Genomic DNA, 16,510 nt, shown 5'->3' with positions numbered 1-16,510 from the left:
GGTCTATTTTCATAAGGATGCATTCCTGTGCTCGGTTGAAATAGCACAGTTCGCATTACTGAGCAAGCAGAGGGTTCATTGAGACCCCCTGATAGTGACTGGATTAATTGGTTTCCCTGTGTCTAAGTCTTTCTCAGCGAGGTCCATAATTTTAGCCAAAGGACCTGTAACTTCTGGGACTTTGTTCTGACAGGACCGCCAGGCCCCGTCAATACCTTTCTTCGTGGCCTTGCTGTTTTTGCCCAGGAAGGTCATTTTTGCATCGAGCTCAGGAGTTAGGGCTACCTTCCCAGGAATTTCGGGACAGAGATATTGCCGCGTTCCCAGGTGGGCTGGGCCTTGACCCTGCATCCTGATCCTCCTCCTCCTCCTCCTCCTCCTCCTCCTCCGTAGATTGAGGAGTTTGATCATCGATGTGATCCTCATCATCTGTGCCCTGTTGACACCCTGCCGGGCTCGAGCATCTACCACCCGCTTTATCCTCCTCCGGGTGAGAGGGTCTTTGTACGGAAGGGGTCTCGGATGAAGAACGAATATCGCTGGTCGCATTCACTTCACTCTCTGTCCTGCACTCTGGTGAGCTGACTTCGGGGATTTGAATTGTGTTTCTGGAGATCCAGCAGGAGCCCACTAAAGTTTCAGCAAGATTTGGACTTCAGAGGATCATGCACTACTCAGGCTCAAGGTCCCACAGTATTGGCGGTTTGCATACCAACAAGGTCAAAGCACATCGTGGGAGTGTTAAAAATGCAGGTCTTCCTGAGAGTAGTGTAGACGGTTACCAGATCGAGCCCCCCTCAAACCGAGTACAGGTAACATCATAGGCTGATCAATGGTTCCAGTATTGCAGACATTAGAATTTTAGTGCTTTTTGAAGATGGTGCATATAGCGCAACAAATATTTTTGGGGTCCGAATGACTGGGACGTGAAGGGTGCCTCGGGTATTACACGCACATCATGAACCTATAAAAATATCTGAAAACTGGATAGAAAATGAGTTCTGCTCAAAAGTAAATAACTCGCCCTTGGTAGCCGAACATCAAAGCTGAACAGACGGAGAGATTCTAAAATGGATGCCAAATAACAAAATGGCATCTTGGGAGCAGGTGTCAAAAGTACTTACTCATGCAAGATAATATTCTTTGGCAATAGTTCACTGGAGATGAGCATGTCTGGGATGGTATATTTAGAATTTGTGACAGAGAAAGTAGACATAATTTATAGTAAATCAAATCAAATAAGTGCATGGGAAAGCTACCAATTAGACGGAACAGCTGCTTACTTAGCAACAATTAAGATGAGCTCATGAAGTTTTTCCACAGTATAAGCTGCCAAGTAAATTCGACAGAACCTCAAAGTAGATCAGGGCTGTTTCTTGGCAGGCGTTAAAGGATGTGTAATGGTGTCCGGCAGGGTTTAAAGCAAGCTTATCGGTCTGTGTCAGTCAGCCGGTACTTGCCAAAATGAGCGAATGTGGGCTTTGTGAGTGACAAGCCAACCAATCGAAGACAAAGAGGGCTTATATTAAGGCATTGTCATTGGAAAATGACCTATATAAGCAAGCCGATTGTAGCAGCTGTGTGCGCCTTCCAGTGTGTCTTTTGAATCTGTATTAAAGATGGCTGTGAACTTGCATCCGTCAGTCTGTTCCTCCTTTATCCTGTCTCCAGTGTCAAGAGTTGACAGATGTCAAAGCTGATGAAGTGGAGGATTCCACTTTACACTAGTGGATCTCACCAGCCGCTGGGTAAGAGTCGCATTCGGGAGCCCCAGGTTGATTTGAAGAAAGGTTTGCATCAGGCTCCGGTTACACAGCAGGCTCTCTGGTCGCTGGAAATCACTACAGATGTCTTTACTTCTTCCTCTTCGGATTCAGCTCCAGTGGTCTGCTTCCAGGATCAGAGTATTCATCAGGAATACAGCACAACATATTCAAACGCTTTCTGCAGCTTACAGAAAAGGGCAGTCTGGCTGTCCAATGAGGACAGCCAGCCCCCTGTTGGTGCTTGTTTCCTTTCATGCAAGGTGAAAGACAAAGGGCTGCAGAGTTGTGGACTCCTCCCGCGCTTCCTGCCTTCTCAGACACTCTGAAGCCTATGCCTGGAATACAAAAGATTCCAGACGAAGACAAAACTTCCACGGAGGTCATTCTGGCTTAAAATGGCAGGAGAAGACCTCAAACAACTTGCAAACAAGAAATGGCTAAAAAAAAAAGGAATGGCTCTTCTGTGCATTACCGAAGCTGATTTAACAACCTGCGAGTAATAAAGACTAAGTCATAAAGGTAAAACCACTCCCACCATTTGCAACTGTAACAAAAATGTTACCAGATAAGTAAGAAAGGGGTATATTGTATGCCCCTCAACCCCTAAGCACTCCACCTAAGGTGGGGGGTGCTGGCTCACTATAATCAATGTAATGGGGATGTGAATCCCACTTTACCTCTTGAGAACAGTAGTTCACACAAAAAATAATAGATTAAAAAGGAAGCCACTGCATTTAAAATGCTGTGCTGCCTTAGTACATTACCAGTCCAATGTTATAGGAAACTATAACTCCAATCACACACTATGGAGAGACATAAAAAGGTTACCCATGAAAAGAGTAAAAGGCTTGTTGAGAGGGGGAAAGATTCCCACTCAGCTAGGGACAAGGTAAAATAATTACTGAGTCGAAGCAAACATTTCTGGAATGACACAAGTCAGGAAGATTTATCATGAAGATGAAAATCTTAGACAACACTAAATCCTGTTACAGACATTGGGCCTCATTACGAGTCCGGCGGTAGCCGTTCCAGGAAAAGATGGCAGGCTGCCGCCGAACCCGTAATACCATTCTGCCTCAGTGATTGCCATAATCACCGGGGCATTACAACCCCGGAGACACGGTAATTCTGCAGGCGGAATTCTGTAAATCCCCATCCCCATTCCCATGGAGTCCAATAGGACTCCATGGGGATGGGGACCATGGAAACGCCGGTTCCGTTAATGACAGAGCCGGTGTTTCCATGTCCGCCTGCAGGCAGGTGGTGTGATACCTCCCGCAGGACTCGGAATCAGCTGGTCCGGAAACAACGGTGGCGGTGGATTTACCGCCACCGTTGTTTCTGGACCGGCTGATTTGTAGGTAGTCCCATTGAATTTTGTTTAAAAAATAATAATAATAAAACTAGCAATGTTACTGTGAGCGACAGAGCAGACTTGATTCTTTATGCATTGATCCATGGTTCATCCTATGTTTTGTCCCTCTGAAGTCTTTGATTTCTTTAGGTAGTCTAATTTTCTCTAGTGGGTGCATTGCATTGAAAATTCATTGGTGATTAATTTAGATGCTGGTATATAAGTTGTTTGCAGAATTTTCCTTGCAATTATTTATTGATAAAACTATCTTTTTTCTTTCTTTAGTTTCATGTTCGATGAACCATCTAGTTACCTGGATGTCAAGCAGCGTCTAAAAGCTGCCATCACTATTCGCTCTCTTATTGATCCAGATAGGTAAGTAAACTATGACCAGTTCTAATTTGGAATTTTCATATGTGATTTCTGTACGCGCTAGGATTCTAATTTTTTTTTTAATGTAATTGCATTAACACCTTTTTAGTTTTCCTTTTCGTAGCTCTTGCTTCATTAGTGCGCCTTCATATCTGGGAGAGGTTTTCTGGGAGAATGTTCAATTTCGATGGGAATGTGTCCTCCGACGTATTCCACATCTTTGACAGTAATTACCACAGCTGTGCTGCTTAAGAAAACTCTTTCGGCGTAGGCGTCCTGCGTCGATGACATCAGTATGCCGTCCCTCAAGGACCTCCTTCAATGTCACCAGATGTTATATCTAGGAGGCACGACGCCCGTAGCCTGTTACTTTTTTTACGCAACCGTGTTCACTTCGGAATCTCGGTGCGCTAGATTCTTCTACTTCATTTGCGAAAGTTGAGAAAATGTCTGTCTTCTACCCTAAAAGTATCAGACTGTGGTTCCAAAATGTCCATCACAGACCCGCATGACATCTGCCTCTGGTGCCACGGCGAAAGCCACGCCACCGACGACTATGATGACTGCCAGTCCCTGACTTCGAAGGCCTAGCGGGAGCGGAAGAAGTTAACGGTAGGTAGGGCATCTAAAACCCGTAAGCTGAAATCTGCTGGACTTTCGACCGACGACTCGAGGGGCGACTCTCCGCGTCGGCCTAAGTCCAGGGTGTCTCGGACTTGGAGTGGGTCCCGCCATTTCTCTGCCTCTTCTAGGCATGCTCGGAAGCGTTGCTACTGGTCGCCTTCCTCGTCCGAGGACTCCACCAGACGGCGGGTCTCTTGTCCCACCAAGCATTCATCGCCGCCGAATGGGACTCATTCCGCCAGGAGATGATGGCGATTTTCGAATCGCAGGGCACCATTCCGTCGGCGCCTTCGAGAGACGCCGGCAATGAACGAGCTAGTGCCACCGCTCGCACGCCTTTGGGCTCGGGCTGTCGGCGTGATCATCGGAAGCCATCGAGGTCCCGATCGAACAAGGTTGATCACCATAGCCGTGCCAGGTCCAGGTCCTCGACGCTGTCGAGACCGTTGGAGCCTGTGAGGCCTTCAAAGAAGGCATTGACGCCATCTGCGCCATGTCCGTCGAGGGACTCTCGAGGCTCCGGCTCCGAGGAAGTTGTTGATGCCATCGGCGCCAAGGCCGTCGAAGGACACTCTCGGGGCTCCGGCCTCAAAGCCGTTGTCGAAGTCGTCAACGCCAATTCCATCGGTGCCCTCGACGCCTTTTGATGAGAATTTACCAGAAACTCGGAGGAAGGCCCTCCGTAAGTCAGTGAGGCCTGTCTTTTGAGCCCTTCTGGTCATCTCCCCAAGCTTGATTTATTCCAGCCTTTGGATTACATTTCAGAGGTGGAGGGAGAGGGTTGTACCTCGTGTGGTTCCTGATGACCTGGTGTCTGGTCACAGTCAATTGGAAGACCTCCGTCAGTCCTTACATGACGCCAGTGGTCTTGACACCTCTCCGGAGGTTGAGTTTGGCAGGCCTGAGCCTGGTACACATGCCGAATCCTCGTATCGGCGCCTCATGTTGGGGGTGACTGAGTACTTGGGGTGGTCGGCTCCACCTGTTGATTTTCTGCAGGATGACCTGACAGAAATACTGGACCAAGGTCCACCCACTGACCCGGTGTTGCCATTTCATATGGCGTTGCAAAGAAGGGTGGCAGCGGCTTGGACTGCTCCGAAGAGTCTCCCGGCAGTGAATAAGTTGCTGCCGAAAAAATACCGTCCAGCCAGTGGTTACCCCCTGCTACTTGTCTACGTACCCCACTCTGGAGAGTTTGGTGGTGCAGGCGGCTATGCCCCCAGCGAAGGGGGTATGGCTTTACAGGCAGCCAACTCAGTTTGTGCCTTGGCAAGATTCACTCACACTATGTGGAATTGTGTATCTTTGGCGGCTGAGTGTATTCCCGAAGGGGAGGAACGGGATGGTTTACTAGCCCTCGTGCAGGGTGGCAAGGATGCCATGTGTGAAACCGTTCAGTCGGGTTTGGACGAAGCAGATTGTGTCAGTCGGTCCATGGCTGCGAGCACCGTGATACGCAGGTTTGCGTGTTTGCGGAAGTCTGGGTTTGCTACTGATGTGCAATCCCGGCTTCTCAACATGCCCTTTGATGGTGTCCATCTTTTTGGCAGCAAGGCTGACGGGAGCCTTGAGATGTTGCAGACCTCCAAAGCTGCAGCAAAGTCTTTGAGCGCTGCACTACGTCAACCTCTGCCTTTTCGTCCTAGGGGACAGCAATGGAGAGGAGGTTCCTTTCATCACTACTCTTCCTTTGGTAGATCGAGAGGAGCTGCCAGTCAAAGGAGCCAACGTAGGAGTTCCAGAGGTGGAAAGCAAGGTACTCGAGGTGCCAAAGCTGCTTGGGCAGTTGCCTCTTTGCCCTCCGGCACTGCCGCAGGTGCTCCCGCTCAGTCATGAGGCCATGGTTTGCCGGTTTGGGGGAAGGCTGGCGCAGCATCTTGTAGAATGGCGTGCCATTACTTCAGATGTGTGAGTTCTGGAGATCATAGCCCACGGCTGCTGTCTTCCTTTCCGACAGAAGCCTCACGACAATCCACCAGGGAAGCTCTTTGAAGCGTCCGGATCCGCTCGTCGCGCAGGAAATCCTATCCCTGCTGGAGAATGGCGCCATAGAACTGGTGCCTGTATCAAAGAGGAACAAGGGATGGGATGCCCCATATTTTTTATCGCAAAAAAAGACAGAAGTCCTCCAGGCCCTTCAACTTCAGGATTGGTTGTTGTCTCTCGACCTCAAGGATGCTTACTTTCATGTGCCGATTCATCCCAAGCACAGGAAATACCTGAGGTTCGCGGTTGGCGACTCTTTATTTTCAGTTTCGGGTCCTGCCGTTCGGATTGACCTCCGCCCCGAGGGTCTTCACCAAGCTGGTGGTGGAAGCGTATCTCAGGAAAGGGGGATTCACGTCTATCCCTACCTGGATGATTTTTTGATCAGGGCACGCTCTCCCAAGCAAGTCCTGGATCATCTGTACGTCACCTGCCACTCACTTCACAAGCTGGGCTTCTCCCTCATTTTAAAGAAGTCTCATTTGACACCTATTCAGCGGCTCGAGTACATCAGAGCAGTGCTTGACACATCCCTGGGGCTGTGTTCACCTCCCCAGGTGAGGGCTCATCACATTCTGCAGATGGTAAACAAGTTTCAGAGTGCCCAAAGTCTCCCGGCGTTAGAGTTCTTGAGGTTGCTCGGCCTCATGGCATCCTGCATTTTCCTGGTGCCAGAGGCCAAGCTGCGGAGGAGATCTCTGCAGTGGACTCTCAAGATGCAGTCGTCCCAGTTCTACGGCAGGATGTCGGATCCTGTTTAGATTCCGCCCTCGGTCGCACAGGATCTTCTGTGGTGGGCCGTCGAAGGAAATCTGTTGAAGGGGGCTCCGTTTTGGCAACCGTGGCCAGAGGTGATGATTGTGACGGACGCATCCCTCAAGGGATGGGGAGCTCATGCCAACGAGTTGACGACCAGCGGCCGTTGGTCTCCGTCGGAGTCCAAACTCCACATCAATATGTTGGAGCTGCGGACTGTCAGGCTAGCCCTGAAGGCTTTTCTGCCATCTGTGCCGGGGGAAAAAAAGTCCTGATTATGACGGACAACACAGTGGCCAGGCACTACCTCAAAAAAAAGGGGGGGGCGGTAGGGTCACTCCCATTGTGCAGGGCCAACCAGCAGGAAATTTCAATCTCGGCAGTTCATCTGGCCGGAGATGAAAACGCGGCGGCGGACGCTCTGAGTAGGCAGAGCACAGTCTCTCATGAGTGGGAGCTGGCTCAGGAAGTTCTGTTGGAGATCTTCGCCCTTAGGCGAACCACGCAAGTGGATCTCTTCGCCACCAGTATCAACCGGAAGTGCGAACGATTCTGCTCGTGGCAATTTCCTCCAAGCGGAGCCTTAGGGGACGCTTCTCTCCAGTCCCCGTCATTCCGCAAGTGTTGCGGAGCTTACGGAGGTTCGGTTCCCGGATGATCCTCATTGCTCCGGCATGGGCCAGGAGAGCGTGGTACCCGGACCTTCTAGACATGTCCATCTGCCCTCCACGTCGTCTTCTCTACCAAGACGATCTGCTCTCACAGGAGGGGTGTCGAGTTCTCCATCCAGAGGTCCAGTCTCTCAGCCTTCATGCTTCGTATCCGAAAGGCTGAGGTATAAGGATTGGGACCTTCTTGAAGACGTGATGGAGGTGTTGCTTTCGGCCAGAAGGCCTGCAATGAAATCCTCCAACGGCAACGGTACAGGGAAGTTCTGCGACTGGTGCAGTGTACAGAATGTGGATCCTTTTCAATGTTCCATTCCTTTGATTTTGTCTTTTTTGCTTTCGTTAGCCCACAAGGGCCTGCAAGTAGGTACCATTAAGGGGTACCTGGCGGCGCTTTCCATATTTAAGCGCTCGTCTGAGGAATGTTCTGATTTTAAGATCCCTTTGATTTCTCATTGTCTAAAAGGAATAAATAAAGTGTTTCCACCGGCACCTTTCCAGGTGCCGGAATGGGATTTGAATTTGGTTTTAATGTTCCTAATGGGAGCTCCGTTTGAGCCCTTACATTCTTGTCCGCTGAGTGAGTGAGTTGCAGGCACTTTCCACCATGCCACCTTTCAGGGTTGTCCTTAGGGTTCGTCCTTCTTTTCTTCCGAAGGTTGTGTCGGATTTTCATTTAAGCCAGAAGGTGATTCTTCCGGCCTTCTATCCGCCTCAGCATGCTGGTAAGGAAGAGGAGAGGCTCCATAGGTTGGATCCTATGAGAGCTTTGAGTTTCGATCTCTCACAAATTTCCCGGGTCAGAGTGGACGATCAGCTCTTTGTTGGTTACGCTGGAAGGCGTTTAGGTCAGGCTGTTTCTAAACAGACCTTGTCCAGATGGTTCATTTTGACGATCTCTGAATGTTACCGGTTGGCTGGTAAGGATCCTCCAGTAGGTTTACGGGCTCACTCTACTAGGGATGTGGCTGCCTCCACGGCTCTATAGAGGGGTGTTCCGATTCGCAGTATTTGCAAAGCAGCCACGTGGGCTTCTGTCCATACCTTTGTGAGACACTATTCCCTGTACTCTATCCATGGGCAAGATTTGGCCTTTGGTAAGGCAGTCCTATATTCAGCAATTTGATTGGGCATTCTAAATTGATGAAATTGTAAATTCTTTTCCCACCTCCATACGTTGGTACTGCTTCAGGAATCTGTCAAAGATGTGGAATACGTCGGAGGACACAATCCCCTTGAAGAAAAATTTACTTATCTTACCTGGTAACGTTCTTTCGATGGGATGTTCCTCCGACGTATTCCACATTGTACCCTCCCAGCCTGCCCCTCTACAGAATTTCTTATGTGATTGCAGTTTACGTTTCCACAAGGTTTTCTGCAGTCATACTGGCAGGTGATTCATGCCACACTGTCTGGGGAAAAAACTACAACTGAGTATATGGGCGTCGTGCGTCCTAGATGTAACATCCGGTGACGTCAACCGTTGACGAAGGTCTTTGAGGGACAGCGTATCGATGTCATCGATGCAGGACGCCTACCCCGAAAGTTTTCCGAAGCAGCGCAGCTGTTGTAATTACTGTCAAAGATGTGGAGTATCTCGGAGGAACATTCCATCGAAAGAAAGTTACCAGGTAAGATAAGTAACTTGTTCGTCGAAGGGATTGTGTCCTCCGACGTATTCCTTATCTTTGATAATATGTTTCCAGCTTGCTGGCCTCAGAAATTTTTTCTGTAGAGGGCGCTGCGCGTCGACGTCCGCCGAGTCGATGTCCCTCGACGGCCACCGTATCGGCGCCAACGTCACCATGCCCATAAATAGCCACGCGCTGCGTCCGTTGCTCAGTTCAGTTTTTCCGCGCTTCGTGGGGCCTCGGAACGTCATTGCTCAGTTCAGTCAGGATAACCCTCTATATCTACTACGAATAAATACCAACTCGTTCTCAATGGCATCTTCATCGGAACCGACGACGCCGCGATCCGGCTTCAAGAAATTTCGAGACTGTGGTAAAAAAATGTCGGTAACGGATCCACACAGGATCTGCTTGTGGTGCTTGGAAACCGAGCACAATTGTTCGGATTGTGAGGACTGCATGTACATGACGGCGAAAGCCTTGAAGGAGCGCAAGGGGAAGCTCGAGAGAGGTAAGTCAGTCAAAACCTCCTCGAAGGTTTCTTCGGCTGAGTCGAGGCATTCGTCTCCTCGCCGTAGAAAACATTCCCATTCTAGATTTCGAAGTAGCTCCCACCATTCGTCGAGATCAAGACACTCAGAGACGTCGAAGATCCCCTTCCTCGTCTTCTGTTTCCCCAGAAAGGGTCTCCTGTCCCACAAAACACAGCTCTCGGGCTGAGTGGGAGGAATTCAGAAAGGAAATGTTGAGCGTCTTCGAGAAAGCGGCCTCGACCCCCCTCGAAGACAGCTGAGGGTGATACCCCGGGAGAAAAACCCAAAAAATCAAAACGCTGCGAGTCGCTGCACCCAGCGAAACATTCCACTCGAGAGCGCCATGAGCCATCGGGTAAGAAGGTACCACTTTCGACGTCGTCAAAGATTCCTTCGACACACCGGTCGATCGACTCGACGCCATCGTCGACATCGACGCCGATGAAAGAAAAGACCAAGGCTACTCCACAGCCATCAGTGATTCCAAGGGCCTCCGGCACAACGTCGAGACCGTTGTCGACATCCTTGAGTAGGATCCCGATCCTCTCGAGTTCTTCGAGACCTCTTCCAGTTTTCTCGACGCCGTTCTCGGCGCCTTCGAAGCCTGTCACATCGGCGTCGACGACATCGACTGTTTCTCGCCCAATAATGACGAGTTTGGCTCCTTCTGCCTTAGAGATGGGTTTTACACCATTTCAGAGGTCAGAGTACCCTGGACTATCTTCAATTTATGAAGAGGGGGAAGATTCTGACCAGGAAACTTTTGGGTTGCAGAGGACCACACTGCCTGGTTCAGAGGATTTCACCTCTGAGGAAAGAAGGTTGAAGGACCTACAGGAGTGACTACATGAGGCAAGTGGGCTGGACACTTCCCCAGAAGTGGAATTCGTTAAGCCAGACCCAGGGGAACATGCCGAAACACCCTATAGAACCCTTATGGCAAGAATTATTGAATTTATGGGTTGGTCTGCGCCTTCGCCTGTTTTTCAACAGGATGACCTAACAGACATATTAGACAAAGGTCCACAGGAGGATCCTGTGGTCCCCTTCCATGCAGCTTTACAAAGGAAAATTACATCTAATTGGGAAACTCCTGAAGTTATCCCTGCGGTCGATGAAAGATTGTCAGCCAAGTATAGGGTAGCGGCTGCTGACCCTGAATACTTATCAAAACACCTGACTCCAGAGAGCCTGGTGGTCCAAGCGGCAACATCATCTAGCAGTAGGACCGCTTACCCTACTGTCCCACAGGATAGAGATGACAAGAGGTACAATTCTATGGCAAAGAAAGTCTTCTCTGCTTGTAGTATGGCGTTGAAGTCTATCAACACCACCTGTACGCTCGCCAGGTTCAGTCGCACACTGTGGGAGTGTGCTTCATCAGCGGCTGACTGCATACCTGAAGGAGAGGAAAAGGAAGCCTTCCTTAACATTATTAAAGATGGCAAAGATGCCATGTGCGAGTCACTTCAAACTGGCATCGATTCCGCTGACAGTATCAGCAGGGCCATGGCGGCAAGTACAACAATCCGCAGGCATGCGTGGTTACGAAAGTCTGGCTTTGCTCCAGATGTACAGGCCAGACTTTTGAGTATGCCCTTTGACGGCTCTTCATTATTCGGAAAGAAGGCTGATGACAGTCTGGAAAAGTTGCAAACATATAAAGCAGCGGCAAAATCGTTAGGAGCTGCAATCCGCCAAACAACTTTTCGCCCCTCAGGAACCTCTGGAAGAGGAAAGTCCTTTTGCTATTATTCCGCATTCGGGGAAGGCAGAGGACAGCCGGCTCAGAGGTCAAAGGAGATCCACCCGAGGTGGACGGGTCAAAAGTACTAAGGCCGCAGCAGCAACAGGTGCCTCTTTACCCTCGGCATCTGCATCAGCCGCCCCCAAACCACTCTGAGGTCTTTCCACACAAGACCCCTGTAGGGGGCAGGTTAACTCACCATCTGACGGAATGGCAGGCTATAACGTCAGATGCTTGGGCATTGAAGACAGTTGCCCAGGGTTACTGCCTACCCTTTCTACACGTCCCTCAGTCATCCACCGGGGCACAGCTCTCTAAAAATTCCAGATCCGCTCCTCTTGCAGGAAATTATAGACCTGCTAGAGAAAGGTGCCATAGAACCGGTACCTGTAGCGGACAGGAACAAGGGCTGGTACTCCCCCTACTTTCTCATACCAAAGAAGGACGGAGGACTGAGACCCATCCTGGACTTACGAGAATTGAACAAGTTCCTCCGGAAGGACAAGTTCAAGATGGTAACTCTCTCTCAGATCCTTCAGGCCCTCCAGCTCCAGGACTGGCTGGTATCCCTGGACCTTCAGGATGCTTATTTCCATGTGCCTATCCATCTCAAACACAGGAAATACCTGAGGTTCGCAATTGGCGACTCTCATTATCAATTTCGAGTTCTGCCATTTGGGCTGACCTCCGCCCCGAGGGTCTTCACCAAGCTAATGTCGGTAGTGGCTGTGAGTCTGAGGGAAGGGATCCACGTCTATCCCTACCTGGACGACTGGCTGATCAGGGCTGTATCTTCGGAACAAGCTCAGATCCAGCTAGATTATGTCTGCCACCTCCTTTACAAACTGGGCTTCTCCCTCAATTTAAAGAAGTAGCAGATGATACCATCGCAAAGACTCCAATTCATCGGAGCGGTCCTGGACACTTCCCTGGGAAAAGCCTCGCCACCAGAGGTGAGGGCTCAAGATATTCTGCAGATGGTCAACAAGTTTCAAAATGCCCAACGTCTCCCAGCCTTCGACTTTTTCAGGTTGCTAGGCCTCATTGCATCCTGCATCTTCCTTGTGCCAGAGGCTCGCCTGAGAATGAGATCCCTTCAGTGAGCACTGAGAACTCAGTGGTTGCAATTCTCAGGAAGAATGACAGATCTCCTCCGGATTCCCGGACAAAGTAGCCCGCGAACTTCAATGGTGGGCCTACCCAGAGAACATCTTGAAAGAACTGTTTTGGCAACCATGGCCGGAGAGAACAGTAGTCGGATGCCTCACTCACGGGGTGGGGAGCCCATGCCAACGACTTCACCATCAGCGGTCGTTGGTCTCCATCGGAGTCCAGACTACACATCAATCTATTGGATCTGAGAGCGATCAGACTAGCGCTGAAAGCTTTCCTGCCATCAGTACAGGGGAGAAATGTCCCGATAATGACGGACAACACGGTGGCCATGCACTACCTCAACAAAAGAGGAGGCGTAGGATCACTGCCACTGTGCAGAGAGGCAATGCAACTCTGGTTTTGGGCAATTCGGGAAGGAATCTCTCTATCGGCAGTCCACCTAGCCGGAGAGAAGAACTTGACAGCGGACGCTCTGAGCAGGCAGAGCACAGTCTCCCACGAGTGGGAGCTAGCTCAGGAAGTCCTTCAAGAGATCTTCTCCCTTTGGGGAACCCCTCAGGTGGATCTGTTCGCCACAAGCACCAACAGGAAGTGCGATCTGTACTGTTCAAGGGAATTTCCCCCGAGAGGCGCTCTAGGAGACAGGTTCGTAGTGGACTGGGAGTTTCCACTCCTTTACGCGTTCCCACCAGTCCCTGTTGTTATTCCTCAAATGATCAGGAGGGTGAGAAGATTCCGGAAAACCATGATCCTAATTGCCCCAGACTGGGCCAGGAGAACGTGGTACCCGGACCTTCTAGACTTGTCCATCTGCCCTCCAATCCGTCTTCCACTCAAAGAGAATCTTCGCTTGCAGAAGGGAGGTCAGGTTCTCCATCCAGACACCAGAACCCTCAACCTTCACGCTTGGCTTCTGAAAGGGTGAGGTACAAGGATTGGGATCTCCCTGATGGCGTCATGGAGGTGTTGCTTTCGGCCAGAAGGCCAGCAGCAAAGTCTTTATACCGCTGCCGTTGGAACAAATTTTGCAGCTAGTGTAGGGAAGAGAATATCGACCCTTTTTCATGTGGTACACCAACGGTGTTATCGTTTCTACTCTACTTGGCTAACTCAGGCCTTCAAATTGGCACTGTAAAAGGCTATCTCGCAGTGCTTTCGATCTTCAAGCGCACCGCGGAGGAACCATCGTATTTCAAACTACCTCTAGTGATACAATTTCTCAAGGGATTAACTAATGTTTATCCTCCAAAACCATTCCAGGTTCCCTTGTGGGACTTAAATTTAGTCTTAAACTTCCTAATGGGGACTCCATTCGAACCACTCCACTCTTGTTCGCTAAGATTTCTCACCCTTAAAACTGTCTTATTGGCTTTAACATCTGCTAGAAGGGTGAGCGAATTACAAGCTCTCTCCTGTAAACCCCCACATACAATTTTCCACAATGACAAAGTTGTCCTACAGGTGAAGCCTAATTTCCTCCCAAAGGTGGTTTCTGAATTTCATATTACTCAGAAAATTACCTTACTTTCGTACTACCCTCCTCCCCATCCGGGGAAAGAGGAAGAAAGGCTACATAGGCTGGACCCAAGGCGAGCTCTCAGCTTTTACATCAGCAGAATGGCTGGAATCGGGTTAGCAGACCAACTGTTTGTAGGATACTCGGGTCACAAGTTGGGTCTACCCATAACAAAACAAACCATTTCCAAGTGGATTATTTTGGCCATTCTGGAATGTTACAAACTGGCAGGGAAAGAGCCACCCCAAAATCTTAGGGCTCATTCAACCAGGGGTATCGCAGGCTCTTCGGCTCTCCAAAGAGGGGTACCGGTCCGAGACATATGTGCAGTTGCCACATGGTCGTCCGCATATACATTCACAATATTTTACAACCTTGATTCCTCCACTAGTCAAGAGACCAGATTTGGCAAGGCCGTATTACATTCGGTCCATCCCTAAAGGGATACATAACATTCTTACTCCCACCTCCAATTGCATGCCACTGCTATGGGAGTCTATCAAAGATAAGGAATACGTCGGAGGACACAATCCCTTCGAAGAACAAGTTACTTCTTACCTTGTAACGTTCTTTCAACGGGATGTTCCTCCGACGTATTCCTTATCGCCCCTCCCATCCATCCCCGCAGTAATACTTCCCTTGTGGTTGCAGCTTACGCTCCTTCAAGGTCAATAACCAATTCAGGCATGACTTTTCTCATGCTACAAAACGGAACTAAGTCACGGACGCAGCGCGTGGCTATTTATGGGCATGGTGACGTCGGCGCCGATACGGTGGCCGTCGAGGGACATCGACTCGGCGGACGTCGACGCGCAGCGCCCTCTACAGAAAAAATTTCCGGGGCCAGCAAGCTGGAAACGTATTATCAAAGATGAGGAATACGTTGGAGGAACATCCCGTCGAAAGAACTTTACAAGGTAAGAAGTAACTTGATCTTCTGTGCTAATCCCCTTTAAGACTCCCCAGCACATTTGCTGGGCTTTGGGACTTTTTAGTTTTAACCCTGGAGTGAGAGACCTTTTTTCTCACTATCACGTGTTTTGACCTAATTTGGATTAGGTTTCCTCTGTTTTGTTGGAGTCTGACAAACTCCATAGGCATCTACTTTTTGTATGGTGACACAGCACTTTTTAGTGCAGTGTCACAGGGAAATCCTTTAGATTTCTCATAAGGTTTAAATACATTTTCTTGTGCGTACTAGAGTTCCCAAGAATAGTAAAGTGAAATTGACTTTAGTTACGTTTTCTCTTTGTAGTTCCAACACACCCCATCTTATGGCGAGTGCTTGGGGGTTACCTAGTAGCCGCTTATCCTACACTATCATGTAACATTGTTAGCCTCACTACATTAAATGGCTGGTGGCTGTGGTTTAATGTTTCTACCATTATTCTTTTCTACCGCAGACTGAATCCTCAGCTGCAGTATAGCACGCATGGGTGACCATTTTGTCAAAAAGTGCCTGTCTTCTTTTTTCACCATGTTCTATTTGTTAGGTCTTTCTTGGGTTTTACTCTGTGCGTCGAGGCAGGTTTTAAGCCCTTTTTTCGTTTTTCCTTTGGCAGCCTTCACCCCTGATGCCCGCCTCTGGCTCGTATGTGTCTGGAAAGGCAGGCAGTGAGAGGTTCCCGAAACTCCCCTGTCTATTGTCTCCAGGAATGCCTGAATGCAACCAGTCCTGATTGACTGGCCGGCTGTCCTTTCAGAGCAGCCACCTGTTTGTGTCATTGACAGGGTTAGGGAGAATTCCCTCTATCCTTAGAAACCCCTAGCTCTTTTTGCTGGATTTAAGGACTTTTTTTATCTCCCATGTATTTTTTATGTGATGTAGACTGTTTCTTTTGACTTTGGAGTCTGACAAACTCCATAGGCATCATCTTTGCATTGTCACACAGCACTTTCAGTGCAGTGGCACAGGGCAGTCTCTTAGATTTCCCAAAGGTTTTAATACCTTCTCTTGGTGAAACTACTGTTTCCAAGAGCAGTGAAGTGAAATTGACTTTACTTCCATTTTGTAACTTACTAGACACAGCACAGATTATCTTACCATAGGGTGCTGGAATGGTTACTTTAACCCCTTTGTCTAGTTTCTCATGTGTTAGGCAGGATTGTATGCAGTACCCTTTGGGTGCACTACAACAACCCTGACCTCCTGGCAATAGGATCCCAACCTTTGGTATATTGTTATTGTGAATCTCTGTGTAACCTCCCTATTGCTCACATTGACCCCTCTTGAGATAAGCCTGGCTGCTCAGCCACACTACCAACCTGTGTAGTACAGACGTATACAAAAGGTTGGGTTCCTATTGCCAGGAGGTCAAGGTTGCTGTAGTCTCCCACAGGGTAGTGCCTAACAGACAGCCTAGCCTGTGCATGAATGCGTGAAACCTGCTTAAAGGGCGAGGGTTTTGGGACTAGAGGCAGAGTCGACCACTGGGAGA

The 16,510-nt window shown here is 49.3% G+C and overlaps 1 protein-coding gene across 1 annotated transcript in view; it reads left to right on the top strand.

Moving 5' to 3' along the window:
• ABCE1 (ATP binding cassette subfamily E member 1) overlaps nucleotides 1-16,510 on the top strand; it is a 670,940-nt gene that overhangs the window by 435,643 nt on the left and 218,787 nt on the right. The window contains exon 9 of the mRNA XM_069631213.1: nucleotides 3,406-3,495. Within this exon, the coding sequence (XP_069487314.1) occupies nucleotides 3,406-3,495 (90 nt within the window). The remainder of the gene's footprint in view (nucleotides 1-3,405; nucleotides 3,496-16,510) is intronic.

This window comes from Ambystoma mexicanum, chromosome 6q, assembly GCF_040938575.1.
Source record: "Ambystoma mexicanum isolate Mex_15411 chromosome 6q, UKY_AmexF1_1, whole genome shotgun sequence".
In the NCBI taxonomy this organism is placed as follows: Eukaryota; Metazoa; Chordata; class Amphibia; order Caudata; family Ambystomatidae; genus Ambystoma; species Ambystoma mexicanum.
The sequence above is the reverse complement of the archived record's forward strand: the minus strand, read 5'-3'. Positions and strand labels throughout refer to the sequence as shown.